At 47.1% G+C, this 20,603-nt stretch overlaps 1 protein-coding gene across 2 annotated transcripts in view; it reads right to left on the bottom strand.

The window, feature by feature from the left end:
- The window catches only part of PRMT8 (protein arginine methyltransferase 8), a 197,804-nt gene that overhangs the window by 80,350 nt on the left and 96,851 nt on the right, over window positions 1-20,603 (bottom strand). Inside the window, exon 1 of one of the 2 annotated variants that reach the window (XM_003796431.3) lies at window positions 9,196-10,039. The exons of the other annotated variant lie outside the window; for it this stretch is intronic. Within the exon in view, the coding sequence (XP_003796479.1) occupies window positions 9,196-9,270 (75 nt within the window). The 5' untranslated portion in view covers window positions 9,271-10,039. Of the gene's footprint in view, window positions 1-9,195; window positions 10,040-20,603 lie in introns of those variants that run through there. 2 annotated transcript variants of the gene reach the window in all.

The following is a 20,603-nucleotide window of genomic DNA, read 5'->3' on the forward strand; positions in this document are numbered from 1 at the left end:
TCTCTCTCTCTCTCTCTCTCTCTCTCTCTCTCTCTTCCTCTCTTTCTCTCTCTCCTTCCCCACCACCTCAGTTTCTCTCAGTAGGAATGTGGGAAAAGTCACCACCCAATAATCAACCAGTAGGACTTGAGCTCTCTCCAGGAACAAGGATGGGAGGTTGGGGACACAAGAAGCCTGCAACACCGAGCCTGCACTTAGGAAGTCTGCCGTCTAGTACAGCTGATCCTGTGCATGACCCAGGGCTCTCACATTTGTAAGGACTCATGAGGTTTCACTTCCGTTCTATACAAGTTACCAGACACCTGAGTTGTAGACCCCAGAGCTAAGTGTGAGCTGGGATAGGTAGCCAATAAGTCACAGAGAATTCCTGTCCCTCCTATAACTGGGGCTCTTCACCTGGGGGCTAGTGGCCCCCTGGGCAGGGGTGCTAAAGAGTCCTATCCTCAGTTGTTTTCTTGGCTCTTTCTAGGCTGGCTGAGAATGAATTGCCCCAATCAAATAGGCTTTCCCTGGGCTGCTCTGCTCTGGCCTCTTCCAGGGACATTTTGCCACCCAAAAGGCCCTTCATTTCTCTGCTCTCCCTTTAGGACACTGCCAGATAAGCCCAGATTATTAATAATAGCTAATCTTCTGTGAGTATTTACCATTCGCCAGAGGTATGCTTCATGGGAAATAACCCACTTAATCCTCTAAATATCCTTGCGGGACAATGTACACTTACCCATGTCATAGATGATAAAACCCAAACACAGATAAGTTCAGTAAGCGAGAAAGCAGCACAGTTGAGCCAGGAGCCCAGCAAAACAGACCTGGAACCCGCACACTTAACCTCTACACGAAACTGCCTTAGGCCAAGAAGTCAACACCCATCCCGGCTTAATTGTTCAGTGTCCCTCCTGTCCTCCAGGATAGCCCTTCAAATAAGCTGGTGGTAGGCTCACAATTCTACCACTAAAATAATTCCTCTGACAACTACAAAGCAAATTCCCTGGGAGAAGCCTACTGCTACAACAGGGCCACAAGCTCCAGTGGCTTCCGTGCCATTTCCCACAGATAGAAGCTTATCAGTACCTCCCCATGTCTCCCAGTGGAAAGGAGCTGGTATGGAGCAAAAGGAAGGACAAGACTGAGGTGGGAAGTATGGATAAAAGAGAGGAGAGAGGCCACATGGACAGCTGAGAACACTCCAACTCTGCCACTTACTATCTAGGTAAGATAATGTTAGTTCCCTCAACTGCAAAATGGAATTAATAAGAGTTGCTTTGTAGCGTTGCTGTGCAAATGAAATAAAGCAATGCTTATGAATTGGCTAACACCGTGCCCACCCCATAAGATGGACGTGAAAAATGATAAATTTTTTTATAATTATTGCTCCTGCTTAGGGAAAAGGCCACGATACAGACCTGGGAAGGCAGTGGCAGGTGTACAGCAGAGAGAGCAGCAGGAAAGATAAGGGACAGACAGACTCTTTCGTTGGCTTCACAACTATTCTGAGGTCTATTTGTGTTTTCATTCAGTTATATGTCAGCCGTTGTCTATGTAACGGGTGCTGTTTTGGGTGATTTGTGAGTCACCCAAAAAGATGCGTTGAAGTCCTAACCCCTGGTTCCTATGAATGGGACCTCATTTTGAAATACGATCTTTACAGGTGAGTTAAAGAGAAGTCACACTGGAGTAGGGTGCCCCTAATGCCACCTGATGGCTGTCTTATAAGAGAAGACACAGAGACACACACGCACACAGGGAGGAATGCCATGTGAAGATGAAGGCAGATATCGGGATGCTGCTCTACAAGCCACGGGATGCTAAGCATAACTGGCAACTGCCCAAAGCTGGGAGAGAGGCAAGGAACAGATTTTCCCCCAGAACCAACAGAAGGAACCAACCCTGCTGACTCCTGGATTTCAGACTTCTGGCTTCCGGGATTGGGGAAAGAATAAATTTCTGTTGTTTTAAGCCACCCAGCTGGTGGGAATTTCTTAAGAGTAACATTAGGGAAAGTAATACAGGTGATGAAACTACAAAAATAAATTTTTAAAAAATGAAATTCCTGTGCTGAAGTCTTTAGTGTTGATTTTATCACAATAAAGGAGCTGGATGAGAGAATCCAAATTTAACACTGATGGCCTTGGGTCAAGCTTCCAGAAGAGGTGTACATGTTAGACAAAAGTGTTTTCCCCTGGCCTGCCAGCTGGGACTCCGGGGATAGGGATGTCTTGGAGGCAAAGGAGACGTGAGGTACCTGTCATGCATAGGGCATAAGTATTGAGAACTGGGGAAGGAAAGATGGCAAGATGGTGGCAGAAGTCTGGGAAAAGGAAAGTGGGTTTGGTTTGTCTTCTTAGGTTTCTTGAAAATTCACCACCCCAAGCGGAATGTGAATGTTTTAAAATAATAACTAAGAAAATGACATGAAGGCTATGTTAGCCAGTTTGATGGAAGTGTTTTGGATTGTGTGTGAAAACCCCACACTGTACCCCAGAAGTGCATTAATATACGTAGTTACCATTCAATAAAAAAAAAAAAAAGAAAAGAAAATTCACCACCCCACATTTCTCCTGTTAATTTCTCCGTTCTTTCTCTTCACATTTTAAGTTTCTATTCTGCTCCTTCCCCTGCCTTCACAGTCTAGAGGACGGGAAAAAGAAGGCTTTGGTGGCTAGAAAGCCAGTCTATTCCTTACTAGCAGTGGGATCTTGAGCCAGTAACACTCTCTATGCTGCCGTTAGTTAATCTGTACAATGGGACACTAAGCACCTCATGGTGTTCCGTGTGACAAAATACATTAAATGAGCATTTTAGATGCGATGAAAAAGAGGGACCTCTCGTTATACACAATTTCTAGCTTCCAGGTCGAGAGACAATGGTTTGAGATCATCTACATCAGGATACACCAGAAAGTTAGCACCAAAAACAAAGAAAGAAAGAAACAATAAATCGGGTGCTCCATGTAAGAGAGGCATAAATCGCACAGGCCTAGGGGTTCACAGGGTCTCAACACCAACACTGAAGAGTTCTGTGATGTTGGACAAGTGGTCCTATCTCCTGGTTTAAATGATTTGAGCCTCAACCCAGCTCTAAGATGCTATGACTTTATGAAAATATGCATATCAAGCTGTTTGCTCTTATAAAATTACACTTTAAAACGAGATCTGTTCTTATGGGTTACCCATTACAAATCTGGGAAGAGCTGTGATGCTTGAGGGAATTCTTATAACAAGCGAAGTAAGAAAAGACATTTGATGTGTGAAATATCCTGGCGGATATTTTGTATATTTTTGGCTGAATAATATTGGAGGCAAATTTTCTCAAACACTCCTCTCCTAAATACTCCTATTAGAAGGATAATACCCAAACGCCAGAGAAAGGGATTGGAATCATTTGGAACGAAAACAACTAATAAAGAAAGGGAGATAGCCTAATACCACCCGAAATGGAAAGGTAACCAGCCAGTTTTCATCTCCTTTTAGAAGAATGTAAACAGAGATGACTCTAATTGTGATTGAAGAGATTAAGCTCAGACTTCAAGAAGAATTTCCTGACTACAGAAATGCTAGAGAAGTTTGGGGAACCTGCCTTCTCTGAAGCTGTTTAACAAGAGACCAAGTGGCCAACTACACACCCTGGGTTAAGTGTGCTCAGAGGCAGAAGCATAGACAGAAGGACAATCTTTTGGAGTCTCCTTCTTGCCTGGGCTCCCTCTATCCCGTGACCAAGCCAGTTCACAACAGCACCACCTGCCTCCTCCTCACACACGCGGTGGTAGCTGCTTGCAATTACCTTGGCAGTTCATATATTTTCATGCTGCCCATTTTTCCCCTGTTGGCAGCATCGACTCCAAGGTGTAAGGACTGTTTTTACAGATTTTTGCATGTTCCACACTGGTATGTGCTAATCACTTCACATAGCAGTTAGCAAAGAGGAGGAAATGAAACCCACTCTGAATTGGAGACAGGAGTGTTGTGTTTCACCCTCTTTGACAGCCAAAAGCCAATTTAGGACTCTCTGAAAAACCAAATTTTCCAGGGGGGAAAAAATATGTGGATATCTTCTTAATTCTCCTGAGCTCTCTGAGGGACAGAAATCGGTGATCACCAAGGGAGGACTAAGCTTTTAAGGGCTATTGGAGCTGGAGAAATGAGGAAGTGGGAGAATTCATCCAGTTTGCACTTTATTGGCAAGACTCCTAAAAGTCAGCAGGGTAATTATCATAAATGCCTAGTGAGTGCTCGTCATATACAAAGCAATGTCCTAATTCCTTTGTATGAATTGATTCATTTAATCATCAACAATTTTATGAGGCTCAGAAAGATTAAGCAACTGTTCAACATAGCCATACATCTAGTAAATCCAGAGCTGGATTTATAGCTGGGCAGTCTGGCACCAGAGCCCCTGTTGTTAGTTAATGTCCAGAGTCTTCAGAAAGACACACAGTTGCAGACCATCCTCAGAGAAGTGGGCCTGAGGCCTGCCTCTGCTTGCCCCTCTTCCTTACGTCCTCAACCTTTATGTAACTGGACCACACAGTCAACTGAAATTAACCTTCCTGAGAAGAAGGATCCATTAGCCCAAACCCCCAAGATACACCGTGAAGGAAGTCCACTTAGTTATCCCTATAACTCATTGCAACCCCTAATGCCGCGGCCATATCATAGGATTTTTCCCAACCCATAATTCTTCTCTCTCCCTGGCCAGCAAGTCAACAAAACGTTCAAAAACCAGTCTCCAAAAATGACTCTTAGCTAAAACTGTTTTTCCACTCCTAGAGGCTCTCCTTTGAGGTGATAAAAAACCCCAATCAGAGATTCATCACCATAAATAATGCATTTCACCAAGAATCAGTAAAGCAAGCAACAGTGCAGCAGAGCCCAGTCATCCCCACCAGCTCATAATTGGGCATTGTGATTAATCCTTTTAACTGCTATCCAGATGAACACCCCATAGCAAGAGTCAGCAATTACTGAGTGTTGAATAGGGTTACAGATTACCAAAAGGTACCCATGCTTTGAGTGGCTGCAGCACCCTGAGTCCCAGAATCTTTACCCATTTTGAGTTTTAAAGGTTCACAGTAATGTAAATGCGGCAAAGGGGTGGAAGATAGAAATCTCAATTTTCAGAAAGCTATGAGTAACTAAAACCTAGAATTCTCAAGAGCTTATTCACGATCACATGGATCAATTCAGCCAACATTTATTAACATTTATTATTACTGTGCATCAGACACGGTGCTAAGAACAGGCGATACCAAAAACAGAGTTCATTATCTAACTGGAGAAACAGACATATAAAAAGCCCCTTATCTTCCAAAAGGAAAAGTGAGGGATGGGTGATAGAAACGTGTAAGAAGGAGCCATCAGTCTCCCTGGGAAGAGAGGATGTGTGGCAGATCTGGGAAGACTGCCCAGAGGAAGTGACATTTGAGCTGGGTCTTGCAGGCTGAGGAAGATATTTTTTCCAGAAAAAAGAAGAGGAAAAGAGCAACACCATTAAAGGGTGCACAACGGTGGTCAGGTATGAAGTCAGTGATCTCTTCAGAGAATTGCATGGGGTGGGTATTAAAGGGCCTTGTAAGATACGGTAGGAAATCAGGCTTTATTCTGTGGCAACAGGGCAACATCCCAAGTTTTTAGACAAGTCTGATCATGAGCAGATTTCTGCTTCTGGAAGCCAATCCAGTACAATAGTGCTGATGAGGCTGGACTACAGAGGAAGACCAACAGTTCAGAGGCACTAACCACAGAGGCAGAGATGAGATGACCAGCTCAGGCACTGGAGTGGGCTGGAAAGGAGAATGGGGCTAGAGGATTTCACACATTTCAGAAGACACAGGAGGTCTCAGATGACACCTGGGGAGCAGGGGAGAAGAAAAGGCCAACAGTGAGGTGGGAAGAGGGAAAGGGGTGAGGCCCTTTGCCAAGGAAGAGAGGCACGTCTAGAACTAACACCACATAGAACTGACACTACTGTGTTTACCATGTGCCAGGGGCTGTCCTGGCATTTCCTGATACCCTATGCCTACCCTATTCCATAAGGACAGTCAACTCAAGTTGACCAAGAAGGAAACTGAGGTCAAAGTGGTTAAAGAGTGCACCCAAGGCCACCCAGTGCCAGCTGTGCCCACCAAGCCTATGACCTTGATACTTCACTTTGTGAAGGGACCTTTGGTGGCAATAAAAGTACTCTTATTCCTCACTTTCTCCATCCTGCCCAAAGGCTGGACTATCTCTCCCTGTCTTTACCTTGTGAGAGAGCACCTCCTCCACCCGCCTGCCTACCCTGCCACTGCATCGCTCCCTTCCAAAGTATTCCTCTCCTCCCACCTCTCATCTACTCCCATTCACACATGGCATCTCTTTAGAAATAGCAAGGGTAGGGCAAAGAGCAACGAATCAGAAGGGGGGGATCTGTTTCAAGGCAGACTTCACTGACAAGATGACTTTCAGGCATTGCTTGACCTCAGCCCTGGCCTCAGCCTCAGGTGTAGGATAAATATAAAATGATGATAAGAAATGAATACTAACCTTCCCTTACCTCACAGGATTACTGTGAGGATGAAATGAGATTCAGAACTTGCAAACAACACCCACAGAAAGCAGGAAAAGTGGCTTCGGGATTAGCTCACACAATTGTCCACCAGACGGTGAGTCCCTCGAGGGCAGAGACCAGTTGGTCCTCATGTTGGAATTTAGAATACTTAGTTATTCCCCCGTACAGAGTCAGTGCTTGATAAAGATGTGTTGAATTAAGAACAAGGACCACTACCACCGTCACCACCACTCACCCACACATACACAGAGGTGGGCTCTTGCCTCTCTCTCTCTCTCCCACCATAAATGCAGGCAAACCCACAATACCCCACTTTTGGAAGTACTGCTCTAGCCCTGGCTTATTCCAAAAACAGCCAGTTCCTGGAGGAAAACCAAGTGTTCGTCACGCTGCCTGGATGCCTCCTCTGGGCACGTTTGACCAAGTCTGGGGTGCCACCACTTCTCAAAGGAAGTTGCCAACAACTGAACCCCCCACCAGGACTCACTCTGCTCCAAGAATCCGCAACTAGGTTTGTTCCCCTCCCCCTCTTTTGTGCCCAGCACAGCGCGTGGCGGTTCTTTTTTTTTTTTTTTTTTTTTTACTTGCTAGAGCTGGGCCGCCTCTACTGCTGTTTTCATTGATGCCTTGAGCAGAGCTGGCATGTGCAACTGCTGAGAAGGGGGGAGCGCGGAGCGGCGGGGGAAGCAAGTAAAAATAGCCTGGCGCTGGTCGCTCTGCCTGCTCCGGACGCCTTTAACCCTCGCTGAGATTGGGAGCCCAGCAGCCGCCACTGCACACTGCGGAACCCGGCAAGGGTCTGCACCTGATTCCGCACAACCGCGGGGGTACAGTGGGAAGGGACCCACAAAAACTTTTTTTTAAGAAAAACAAGCTGGGGGTGGAGGGAGGTGATAAAAGGGGAGGTGCCTTCTTGCTTCCAGAGCTCCAGCCACCTGGCTGCAGGGACTGCTGCGTGCCGCTCGCCCAACACTTTACACAAGCGCGGCCTTGAGACTGAGCTATTTTTAGAAACCTTTTCTGCCGATGGGTTATCCAAGGGCGGAGGGCGAGGGGATTGGTAAGGTTGGCTCTCTGCCGGGAAGCCAGGCGCCTTGCACTAGGATCATCTGAACGTCTGCTGTCAGGTGGGGGGTGGGGAAGAGGAAGTGGTGAGGGGACAGCACGCGTTCCGCCTTTGCCCTAACTCAAGGAGACAGCAGTAGCTACTGAATGCCCCACTGCTTTCAAGACCCAGAGCGTGTATGTTTCGAAATCGACAGCTGCACGCTGCTTCTAGTCTCTCAGAGAATAGAGATGTTTAAAGCGTTGCTGACTACGCTGTGGAGTAGGGGTTAGCTGCAGACTTAAGACCTCCAAAGAAGATCAGGGTCTCTACACCCTCTGGTATTCGGCAACACGGAGGGTCAATCCCCGCGCCACCCCCACCCCCACCCGCCTGCTGCATATGGGTAACCATATGTGAGATGTACGGCAGCCACGCCAGACTCCCAGCTATTAATAGAGCCTGGGAGTTTGCTCTCTGTGTCTTTTTCCTGCCACCGAGTAAGGGATGATCTTCACACACATACCCCACTCCGCCCCCACCTCGGCGCACCGTTTTTCCAGGAAGGTAAGGGGGCAGCCCACGCCGATCCCTTTCGTGACTACAGGTGCCCAGAGTCTACGGAATAGTCCAGTAGTACAGACAGCAAGGGTCAGTGCGAGGCAAGGAAACACAGCCTCTGGGCTTGGGACGCAAAGCCCAGTAGGGCTTTCTGAGGCTCAGGGCCAGCTGGAGAGTCGAGAAAGGGCGGCTATTGGACTGCCGACGGCGGAGGGGCAAGAGCCCAATTTGCGGAGCTAGAACGACCTCCTCTCCTCCTGCGGGACAAGAAGCTGCAGACCCATTTCTCTCTGCAGCCGGCGGAGAGCAGCCCCACCACCCGCGCAGGCTTGGCTGCGGCAAGAGCGGGCGCTGTCCCTGGTGCTGAAAGTGGCCGCGACCAGCGCGCCCTACGCAGGTTTAGCGCCCCCGAGGTGGCTCTAACATCCGAGGATTGCAGACTTCTCCCCAGCTCGGATCTGGGCCAGGGGGTCTTTTGGAGGTGCCCAAGTCCTACCACTGGCTCGGCCCCCGCGGCCAGGAGCTCTCAGCGCTGCTGCGGGGACTGAGAGCTCAGGGACTGACTCGAGCCTGAAGGGTAAATGTGAGGCAGCAGCAGGAGATGGTCAAGGCGCTGCAGGGTACAGACCTGGCCCCAGGATCATCCTCCCCAGCTCTGCACAAAGCCTGGACTGGGAGCCCTAACGGAGCCCAGAGGAGAGGGCAAGGGAGCGCGGCTGCCCAGGGTTTGGGACTTGGGGGGATGGAGAAGGGAGCAGCGGGTGGCAGGAGAGGGTGGTGGGAGTGAGAGCGACTCTTGTGCGTTTTCAAGAGGGAGGGGACCTGAGACATGAACTTCCCCCCCAGCCACCACCACCAACACGTACACACACACACACACACACACACACACGCTCGGCCGGCTGAAGCAAGCGGGATGGAGCTGGGGAAAGTTCGGCACTAGGCGCTGAGCAGCAGCAGCGGTGGCGGCGGCGGCGGAGACAGCGCGGTGGTCCGGGTGGGTGGCGGGGTCGCCGAGAGCCCCGGCTTTCTCGCCTCCTTACCTCGGTGTTCTCAGCAGCGTTCTCCGCCATTTTCCTCCTTAGGAGCAGGCAGCGGGAGGAGTGTTTCATGCCCATAAGAGCCAGCAAGGGTTTGGTGATAGAGATAGTAGAGAAAGAGAGAGAGCTGGTGTAGCTTTAAAAGAGAGAGCGAGAGAATGGGAGAAAAAAATCCAACCCAGCCCCTCTGCTGGAGCGTCAGCCGATACAATCAACCACGGTTGAGTCTTTTCTGCAGTCTCCACTTTGTTTTATTTTCCTCCCTTCTCATCTGCTTCAGATTCCTTCACACAGTTTCAAGTTCTTCTGGCGTCCCCCGACCCCCTCCCGCCCCTCTCCACCCGCGCTGCGGGCTGAGCTGGAGGAAAGCAGCCCCGAAGGCTCCGCGGCGGTGGCGGCAGCGCGGCGGCTCCTCTCCCGGCTGCTCGCAAAGTCCGGCCGGCTGGAGGCAGCCACCAACTCCTCTCAACTTCTGCCGATCGGCTGGGCGAAGCAACACGCTTCCTGCGCGTCTCTCCTAGGGGCTGAGCCGGGTGAGTGGGGGCGGGGTAGGAGGTTCGGCAGAGCAGGCGGCTGCCGGGCGCGGACCGAGGGCCCCCAGCGCCCCCGGGCCCGCCCCCTCCCCCAGTTTCCGAGGGTCTCTTGGCCGCCTCCACTCCCGGGCGCTGCGCACAACTTGCGCTGATGCTGCGGGGACGCGCGGGGGGCTCGGAGAAAGCAGGTGCCGGGGCAAGGCTTCGGTAGGTCTAGACCCAGTTCGCGTCCTCCCAAACTAGGGCGACCTCTGGGCAAGACTGGGCCACGGTTACCTCGCTCCCACCCCAAACCTCCTCACCCCAACTCTCCTGCTCCTAGTCAATGCTTGAATCCTTCGTTGGCGAATTCCTGTTTGGGGAACGGAGGGATCGGTGTCTGGATGGGGGAGGGTCCTTAACTCCTTCAACTCTAGGACCATGTATGGTATATCATTATTGATCCTTTTCTCCCACTCGCCCCGTCCACGGCTCCGGGGACTCTAAGCCCCTGTCAGGATGAGAGGGTGGGGCAAAGGCGGCAGCCAGAGGCGGCTTGGGAAAGAGGGTGGGAGAGAGTGGAATGGATGAGACCAAAGTCGTGCTCCCCTACCCCAGTCTTCCCCGGTAGCCCCCTGCCCACACGTTTCTCTCTCCTCACCCCTCCCCCCTCCCCAGATTTTAAAGTCCCTTTTATGGGAGAAAGGGAGGATGTCGCATACCCATTAGGGTTCTCTTGATCCTTTTTTAAGGGAGTTTGGGCGGCAGCAGGGGGTGTGAATTTTTATACAATGCATTCCTGTCTTCACTTCGAAAGCTCCTGATTCTGTCTTACTGGCCATCTGTCAGGGTGGGAGATAGAACAAAAGGGGGGCACCCCTACTCTGCCTTTCCTGTTGCATCAGGACACTCAGCCCCACTCCTTCAAACAGCTGGACTCTAGAGCTTTCAGCGAACATGTCAAGGACAGGGACCCAAAAGACACTCCTTGAGCATCCTGGCTCTATTCACTTCATCTCTGTACCTAGTGGGGGAAATCGGTCTAAACTCCCTCTTTGCTTTCATCATCACCTTTGACATCCAGGAAGTGTGAGCCTGACTGTCCTCAACTAACCCCAGAGTCCGTTGAAGGAAAGGGCCAGAACAGTACTCAGTACTAAAGATACACCCATCACTTGGTCCACAGAAGGGGAGGATACAGGGCACTAAGTGGAGGTGAGAAGGGAGGGGTAGGGAGAGAAGGGAGGATGAAGGATGAGAGGATGAAAGAAAATGTAGCAAGAAACTTAAAGAATGACTTTTACCCTCTGGAAACCCCTTTTCTTTAAGCATCTTCTCAGAGACAAAAGATCCTGAAATGATCAGATGTCTGATCTCCTACCATAAAGAGGCTCGGTGTGTATACAATGAAAATCAGAGAAGAAAGAATCCTCACGGGTCTTTGGTCCAATCCTCTTCTTTTACAGATAAGGACCCCAAAATCAGAGAGAAGAGGATATTTGTCTGTGGTCCTACAGCAAGCTGAGGACCCGGCTTCCCAGCCTCCGACTTTCGGTCCAACACTCTGCCCCCACCCCATACTGCTTCTGCTTGTGCATCCACTCCGTGACTAACCAGGGAGGAGGGGAACTGAAGCAAGCTCCCACCGAAATAGGCTGCTGCCTGTGCGTGATTATGTTGCTATGAGAACCTCAGTGGGTGTGTTTCCTCCGTTCGCTGTTGAAATCTTTTGCTTGGCTTGGCTTCTCCCCAAGCACAGACACGGCTCCCCTTAGAATAGGGAGTGGAGAGGCTGAGATGGAGAACTGTATTTTCATGGCCAGAGTTTTCCATTCCACCCTGTCCAAACCAGAGCCAGCCTAGGGCTGTGAGTGAGGAACCTAGGCTACCCATGTGGTTCCTTAAGGCTGGGAGGACAAGAGTGAACCATCTCAAGGAACCATACTCCATCCCCCCTTGAGCTATCTTGGAACAGAGAGGTGCTGTCCCTACTGTGCAACCACCTAATTACAAATTCAAAAGCAAAATAATCATTACTTTAAGAGGCTAAGTTTGGGGTGATTTGTTATTCAGTAAGGTATTAGCTGAGTATCCACCGCCTATGATTGTGAAAATTCACGACACATGAAGAGTGCTGGAACCTTTCGCCTTGGGGCCACATGTGGCCTTCTGGATCCTTGACTTCAGCCTCTTGACTTAATCCAAATTTTGTAGAACAAGTCCTTTTATTAAAAGGGGTTCAGCAAAGAAGTATGAAGCTTTTCTTCCATCCTTTGGTGCTTAAAAAAAGAACCCTCTTGAAATCAGAAGGTGACAGCTTCCCCACCCCTGCCTGTAAAATAATTTTCTCACATCCCCACCATTCATATAAACTCAGTCTTTCTCCATTTCTTTCCCATAATTGTATTAGCATAGTCTTTTACCAGATTAATCAGCTTAGTCATTCCACAAAGAACTTAACTGGGCAACTTTTATCAGCGTAACTCATTAAAAGGCACTAGGCTTGACAAGGGGCAACAAGATATTGGACTGACCATTGAGGAGGTCTTAATTTAGCCACCTGTCTTGACATGTATGGAACTTGTATAGAGCTTTGGAAAAGGTTTTGAGAGGAGGCAAGAAGACACATGAGATGACAAGAGGTACTGGAGAGTTCACCAGGGTGTGAATGCAGTGGGTAGTTTGGAACATATATTCTGCCAGGTAAAGACATCCTGAAGACACATTCCATTTGTGTCATTTTTCTTACATCAGATCTTCCATGCCACAAAATATATCAAATTGCACATGTAAATTACTTAATGCTGCCTATCTCATGGCAAGAACACAAACATTATGTTACCATTTGCCAAGCCCTGTCTTAGGCACATGAGTTAAACCTACCACATGACAGAGACTCTTCCAGACTTACATTTGTTTTCATGTAGTTCTTTCGACAACTCTTTGAGGTAGGTACTATTATCCCCACAAAGCAGATAAGAAAACAACAGAGAATTGCTTAAATGGTAGAGTCAGAATTCAAATGATTTCCAATTCTATGCCATAACCCTCAAGAAGTTAACCAGGTTCAGGGAGTAGGACAGTGGTTCTTGACCTTGGCTAAAAAACAGGATCACCTAGGGAGGTTGAAAAACACCACTGGTTTGGTTCTACCCTCAGAGGGTATGATTCAAGAAGGTTTGGGCCCCAGGATTTTTTTAAGTCCCTAATTCTAGTGGATAGTCACAGTTAAAGACAACTGGATAAGGATATTTGGAGATAAAAAAGATCTACAGAGAAAAAAGATTCCCTAAGTGACAAAAACAGGCCTCCAAAACTGTAAAACCCCCTACACTGTATAAAAGTTCATCTCTAACACAGAGGTTCTTGGGGACTGCGGAGTGGAGGGCAGCTGTGTTGATGGCTGAACTAGTTAGTGCACAAAGGTTAGAATGAGAGTCTTGGGGAGGGCTATAATTGGAAATGTTATCCAGCTTTATGAGATGCCATAGAAGAAATGAGTTTTCTATCACTGAAAGGGTTCAGTTACACTAATTATTTGGCAAAAATGTTGTAGAGAGCTGCAAACACTAGAAAGTTGAGCAAGGCCTCTGAGGTTCTACCCACCTGGTGCTGGGACCCTGTTATTCTCTCTCCTTTCATCTGTGAACCCATGCTGCAACCCCAGAAGGTGAAGACTGTGTCGTCTCTGAGGCCAACCAACACTTCCTTTGCTGCTTCCCAAATCCAATGCCCCTGGAATCAGGATGCAGCATTTCTAACATGCAGACCGTGCTGCCTGGGAAAGCCCCGGCTCTGACTTGTTCCGGTGTGATTGCTGCAATGAGGGGAGACGAAGAAGGTGTGTCATGTGCTTTGCTCTTCCTCCCAGGTGACCTCATACATGGCCAGAGTTCACATGTGGCTATGGCATACCGCACTGTATCCACAGCTCCTTGAGAATCAGGCTGCAGTCATGATCCATCACCACGTCTTGACAGGTAATCCAGCAGTGTTCTTCTGGACCAGATGGGAGCCAAGCCGAGGCTGCAGTAGCCAGCTACCTGGCTGAGCATCCAGGCAGCCCCACACCTGAATATTTCTCCTGTACAAAAGCTTTTGCATTTGAACAAGCTTTTGTCCTATTCCTCCCTAACCCAAGGCTCAATATTTCGTAAACTATATTCCAAACAACAACTTGCTTACAGAGTCATCAGTGCCTGCAAGGCATTTTGAGAGTTTTTGTTTTGGTTTGTTTTTGCCATTAAAACCAGAATGTTATTTCTTTCTTGCTCTGCTAATGTCTGATTAAATGAATTCATTGTGGTTTTGTGCTGGATGTGATGCTATTTCATTTGTTTATTTATTCTAACAATATTTGGGAGAAATTTCCTTAGTAGTTCTGCATTAATAGCTTAATCCCTCGTGGTTTATTCTCCCAAAAAATTGAATATTCTTGTTACCTACTTTTCTTTAAGGATAAGAACAACCCAAAGACATACAGACATTTTCTCAGTGTCCTATAAGGGAACCTAGACTTCTTTGGAGAAGAGAGAAAATGGATTCAGTAGAAGATCCCTAAAGGTTCTAAAATATTCTAAAACGCTGCCGCAACACGATTAGCTTTTTCTACTTGGTGGAGGTCGTACACGTCATTTTTCTCCTTTTCTAATCTTTCATAAAGGCTTACCTTTTCATGGAAAATCTCTCCTGAATCCCCCCACCCCAAACCAGCTGGAAATCATTCAGCCCATCTAGTGTAATAACTCAGCTAGAAATCATTCAGTCTATCTAGTATTTCAACTCAATATATTTCCCCCCCTATAAAGCTTTACATAGCAATGACTGTGGGCCAGGCATGTGCTAGACATTCTGGACTAAAAGATGCATTGGGGAAATGACTAATGTGATAAGGGCGATAGTAGATTCAGATACTATCAGGAGTCTTATGAATTTATTCTGATAGGTTAAATATAACTATAATCAATGACTTATAGTCAGGTGCACCTTGTAAGAAGTATCTATTCAATGTGGACAGGGAGACCCTGGAGGCTATAAGGCCTGGACCAGAAGCATTGTAGCCTACAGTATGGATTTGGACACGTTCTTTATCAACATAGCAAAATTCTGACATGCTCTGAGACTTTTACAGATGAGAAGTTTCTCAGCCTTGACTCTCCAAGTGCACTATTTATTGTTATCACATGGGACACAACACACTGTGGCCTACCCTAGCACGGGGCTGACCTCTTGTGCTTCAGGGGTAGCACCACCTGAAAGTGCACAAGGAATGGAGGTGGCTGAACCAAGTTGTCGTTCATTCCGATTCCTTTCTAGACAACCACTCTGATCTCTTTCTTCTCTTCCCAGAGGATTTTTTTTTAATTTAAACTTTAAAAAAACTAATAAACTTAAATTTTCACTTCTCAAAGGTAATGTTAACATTTTGCAGTATATTCCTCTATTTTTTTTCTCATGCAAACATATGTAAGACTTAAGTTGTATATATAAGTGTGTGCTATTGGTGTATGTGGTATATAAATGGAATCATATTATTTACATTACTGGGACATTTTCTTTCTTCATTAAACAGTGTACTATAGGCCTCTACTATAGTCCTCTACTGTATGTAGATCCAAGTTGTTTTTATAAGCAGTATAACATTCTATTGCATAGATAAACTTTAGTTTTTAAACAACGCCCCCCTTGATGCCTTTTCAAGCCATTCCTAGTTTCTTGTGCCTCTAAGCAATATTACCATAAACTACTACAAATAATAAAATACTACAATAAATTATTTTACATGTACCCATATGAACAGGGGCTCTTATTTCCATATGATAATTTTCCAAAAATGGTATTATTTTAACATATGTATATATTTCCCATTCCTTACTAAACTGTGATTTCTAGAATTATTGCCCGAACACCTGGAAGGCAAAAATCCAACCTTCCTTCCCTTTCTTACCCAACATCAATGCAAAAACACCTGCTGAATTCAAAGCCCAGGGTCAGGCACTTGAATAGTAAGATCCATGAAATAAAAGACACAATCTTGTTTTAAATGCGTTTCTATACCAAGAGCCTTCCAATGCCTGGGGAAAGGTTCATAAGAGATACTGAGACATGGGGCAATTCCCCTAGAGGTCTTTACAGAAACCAAGTGCTATGCAACAGAGCATGAATTTGATGTCACCAAGAAGTTCTAGGATCTGAAAAACAATAAAGGTTTTTTTAAAGGCATCAATTACTTGTCTCTTTGGTAGAGCTGCCACAAAGAATACTTGGAGCTGAGGGGGCACCTTTAGTTCCCTTTTCTTTTGGAAGCCTGTGGCTGAAGGAGAGGCTGGGTTGCTAGGAGCATGCCACCCCTGCTTGTACCCAGTGCCTAAAAGAAACCCCACTACTCTGGAAACATGCTCTACTTCTCAGAAGAGTCTTGTTTGATCCAATTTTAAAACAGTATTTTCTGTATTCAGACTTACCCATAAAATGTGACCCACCTGTCACCCCTTGACTCAAAGAAACATTACGTTTTAAAACCTCCCAACCGAGTCTTATCAATGGGGGTTTCAGAGGGTGAGAAAGGCCAACGTAGGAAGCAGATGAGAGGAAGGAGACATTTAACAGAGCCTGGGAGAACAGACTTGCAGCGATTCCTACAGGGAACCTCTCCATCTGTGTACAAACGGCTTAATGGGTTAGGAGGATAAAATGAGCCAGTGCAGAATGAAGCACCCAGCACAGCTCCTGGGACATCGTGTTCTAACACAGGTGAGTTTCCTTCCAAGTATTCATAGATGACCATATCAATCCTCAGGCGATGGAGACAGAGTGTGGAGTGAAGACAGAGGGCCACAGCATGGGTCATACCACACCTGTGCACTAGTCCCAGGTCCGTCATTCAATGGCTAAGGGGCCTGGGAAAGTCACTTTACCTCTCTGGGCCCATTTCCTCCTCTTTACTAGAAGGCATTTGCCTCAGACAAGCCCTACATCTCTTTCCTGCCTTGCCTTTTTATGCATGGTGTGGATTATGATTCCAACCACATCCAAATGACAATAGGGCTAGCTGGATGCATCTCAAACCAAAACTCAATTCTAGTGGCCAAAACAAAAGCTAAAGAGTAGAACACTCTCTTTCCCCCACTTGTAAGAGTGATTGAAAAAGTTATCCTTCCCTCAGGGCAGGGCCGGAGGCCGACAAAGGAGGTCTGTGGGTAGTGTTTTTATAGGGTTCACTCCACCTCTGGGCTGTAGTTTGGGTTTTCCTGAGGTCAAAAGGAGTTCCTTTTTTTTTTCTTTTTCAAGAGTTCCCTTCGACTCCAGCAGCCTCAAAGACAGCGACTGAGTCGCCATTACAAATAGTCATCACTTGGTTTCCTCATTGCTTGGCAGGGGGCAGAGCTGGATGGGAAAGCAATGAATTTCTCCTTAATACAGGCTGCTGGCTGTAAGTCAGCTGAACCCCATCAGCTCTCAGTGATCCATGTCGACACACAAATAATGCAAATCAGTAGGTTATTTTAAAAAAACACTCTTTGACTCATTTCATATATCTAGATACATGCAAATAGAATTTCCCTGTCTAATGAGTCTTGATTTCAAAACATATTTAAATCACCATGCATCTCTGAAGTACACAGTGATGGCCATAGACAAAGGTCCTGAAAGCAGCCAGCTGGGTTGCTGGAGAAGACAGGCAGAGTCCTCACCTGGCTAGGCTTGGTCCACTCTGTGGCTAATTCACCTGCGGGGAAACAAAAATCAATTATCATCTTAGCATGGCCCTCAACCTCAGGTCTAAACAAAATAGGGTAAAGGACTGTTCAAGTTATTTCACAGGAAAAAAAAAACTATATAATAGGTGACATTTTAAAATCACACAGCAAGAGAACAGCAGTTTCCATTTCTCCTACCTTCCAGGTATCCATTTAATTCAAATGGAGTGGTGGTTTCCAGAAGGAAGGGCTTCCTTCTGCGATGGAAATCCTACTGGCAGATCTAAGAGCTGTTTCCCATGCCGTGGTTCTTCCCTCCTAGAGCTTCACAGAAGGCAGAGGGAGCCTGGTGTCATCAGAATGGTGACTGCAGGCCAACTACTCACGAGGGACCAGGCATAATGCTAAGCGTGCTCCACACATTGCCCACCGAATCCTCACCCCAGCCCCTGAAGTCAGGTGCATTGTTGCCCCCATTTCATAGATGAGGAAAGGATGGCTCACAAATGTTACAGAACTTGCTGGGGTCGCACACTGAACGGGGATTGAACCCTGCTTAACCCCAAGTCTTCCCAACTCCACCAGTGAAAAGATACAGACCTTAGACCTAGAGCCACAGAGACCTGGTTTTAAGTCCAGACTCTGACATTTAACTAACTCTGTGAACCTGGGCACACTATTTAACTTCTCTGAGCCCCCAAATTCCCACCTGCAAAAAGGGACAGCTCCCATAAAACCTACTGTTCTAGGCTGTTGTAAAGTGCCTAACCCAGAACCAGGCTCCCTGTAATCCTCAATAAATAAGAGCAGTGACATATGTCATATAGCTGGACACGTTGGGCTTAACTCAGCAAAACTGCATCTGCTGATAGACTCTCAGGCACACACACCAATATAAAAAGTACACCCCGCCACCAAGGCCAGAGTGTATCTGTCAGTCTGGCAATGGCTCTAGACAGGCCAACTCCACCTAAATGACACCTATCAACCTGTGTTCTTTCTGTAGCTCTTTCTGTCACATCCACTTAGTGACTTCTCTAAGTGGTGTCACTCCGGGTTGCATACCATTATTTGTAGGTAGGAAGACATTGCTTTTTTGTTTGTTTGTTTTAACCTTCTGGAAAACTCAGGTTATGCAGTCCCTAAGTCTTCCATACCACCACATCAGGTCTTGGTTAATGCATCCTGAGCAGATGTGGGATTAATCACAAGAAGGAAGGAAGGAGTCAGCACTTTTGGAAGTGGATGGTGGAGGAGAATGGTATCGGAACGACTTGGCAAATATGCTCTTTTTCCAACCTGCAAAGATGGTCTTTTCTTTCTTTTTTTTTTTTTCCTAAATCAATCTATTGCCATCCCCCACAGGATAGTCTACGCTACTTTGAGATTAATTAAATGGAATATATGTGCATTTTCCTCCTGGGCCATAAAGCAGCAGGCCCTAGAAGTTCAAGTCGTGGTTTCTAGCTGAACTGCTCTGCGAGAACCTTGCCCTCTTCCTTCTGCCTCATTTTATCTCAGGTTAAGACAAAAATTAGGCTTCTCTCTTCCTTCCCCTGATTGGATAATGGAGTCCCTGAAACTATTCTTGTCACTACCTTTTCTCAGACACAGTTTGAAACAGTCTTTCTGGTCCTGTAGAACTGTACCCTAAATGTGGGTGGGTAGAAAGGAAAGAGATTGGACCAATGAGCTGCACAGGACCGTTTCCGTTCATCAGCATTTCAGGCAGAGTTCTGATAACCTAAGAGGAACTCAGGTTTCACCGGACTGCTACCGTTAGTGTCACAGTATGTAACAATTGTTCAAAGTTCCTCTTCTTGACCTCTCTTGAGACAGAGACTTTTTTACCACCAGTCCCCTATACAAGCCTTCCCCCAAGGGAGTCCAGGGCCCCATCGTATGTACTCACGTTTACTCATCTTCTTCATCTTTGTCCGGTAACCTTGAGGTTGCTTTCAGGAGCCTTGCTCTTGCCCACGTGGACAATGTCCTTCATGAGATAGCCGTGGGCGGTGCCCGTGGTGGCTGTCTCCCAGCAGAGTTCTGGGTAAATCAGATGAGCCCCCAAGTCTCACTCCTGTGTTCAGAGTCTCATCAAGTCTCTTGGAGAAATGCCCTTTCAGTTTCTGTCCCTAAGTCTTCCATTCCCCTGGAAGGGCACAAAACCCAGGGTCAGGATAGAATGCAGATAGAGGCACTATCACCTCTGTTGCTTGGGTCTCTTACCCTGTCTCCCACTCATGGAATAAGAGGAACTTCTCCCTTCTTTAGCAGTAGTTAAAAGTGCCCATGCAGGACAATTCACACACATGAAGCCTTGGGGGAGAAGAGAGGACGCCCGGCACACAAAAAGCACCAGGCTGGCTGACCTCCAATGACACCTGGGTGTGCACCACCCTGTCTTTCCCTCTGGGTTTCCAACTAAGGATTGTTGGTGGCCTTCACAGAGGTATTTGCACTTCAAGGAGACTCAGGAAGTTGGCCTAACCTCCAAGTTACAAAAGAATGAATCTCTAATGGTGGAACGTCAAGCATCCATTGTAGGCTGGTAGGAGCATGATTTGGAAAAAGAAGTTCTCCTGGCATGCTGTAAAATCACATCACACCGGTATTTAATTCTTATGCCTGCCACTAAGTTGTGCCCTGGCCTACAACCTTAGAACACATTGAGCTCTAGGGGGGAAAAAAGGCACTGAACTGGAGCTACTGATGACCCCAAGGCAAAGGGGTGTCAAGACAGAGAGCCCTGAGAAGTGGGAGCAGAGAATACTGTCTGTTCCTGCCCTTAAAGTCCTTTGTGTTCCTGGTTTTCATTTTCTCCTCTGTGACACGAGGAATTTGGACAAGCTGAATTTGTGGGTCACTTTCAACTCTTCCTTTCTGCTATTGTAAACCCTGTGACTGGCAGAGTTGAGATACTGTCCCTAACAATCTGAAAGAGTGGAGGGGGAGACGAAAAAAGTATTGGGAAAGCTTGAGCAGCGAAGGCTTGGGCATTTGGGTCTCAAGACTACTCAACCCTACCTATCTCCAAAGTTGGTTTTCTTAAAAAAAGACAAGCTTTCACTACCCCCTCCTCCCTCTGAGGAGCTCAAGTGTTTGTGGTCTTCTGGTCAAAATCATCCATTTCAAAATAACTGTGTTCCAGCCAGGCTTGCACAGACGATCTCTCCAGCTAGGAGATTTCTTGGAAAAA

The sequence above is a fragment of the Otolemur garnettii genome, unplaced genomic scaffold (genome assembly GCF_000181295.1).
Source record: "Otolemur garnettii isolate 467f Iridium unplaced genomic scaffold, OtoGar3 scaffold00104, whole genome shotgun sequence".
In the NCBI taxonomy this organism is placed as follows: Eukaryota; Metazoa; Chordata; class Mammalia; order Primates; family Galagidae; genus Otolemur; species Otolemur garnettii.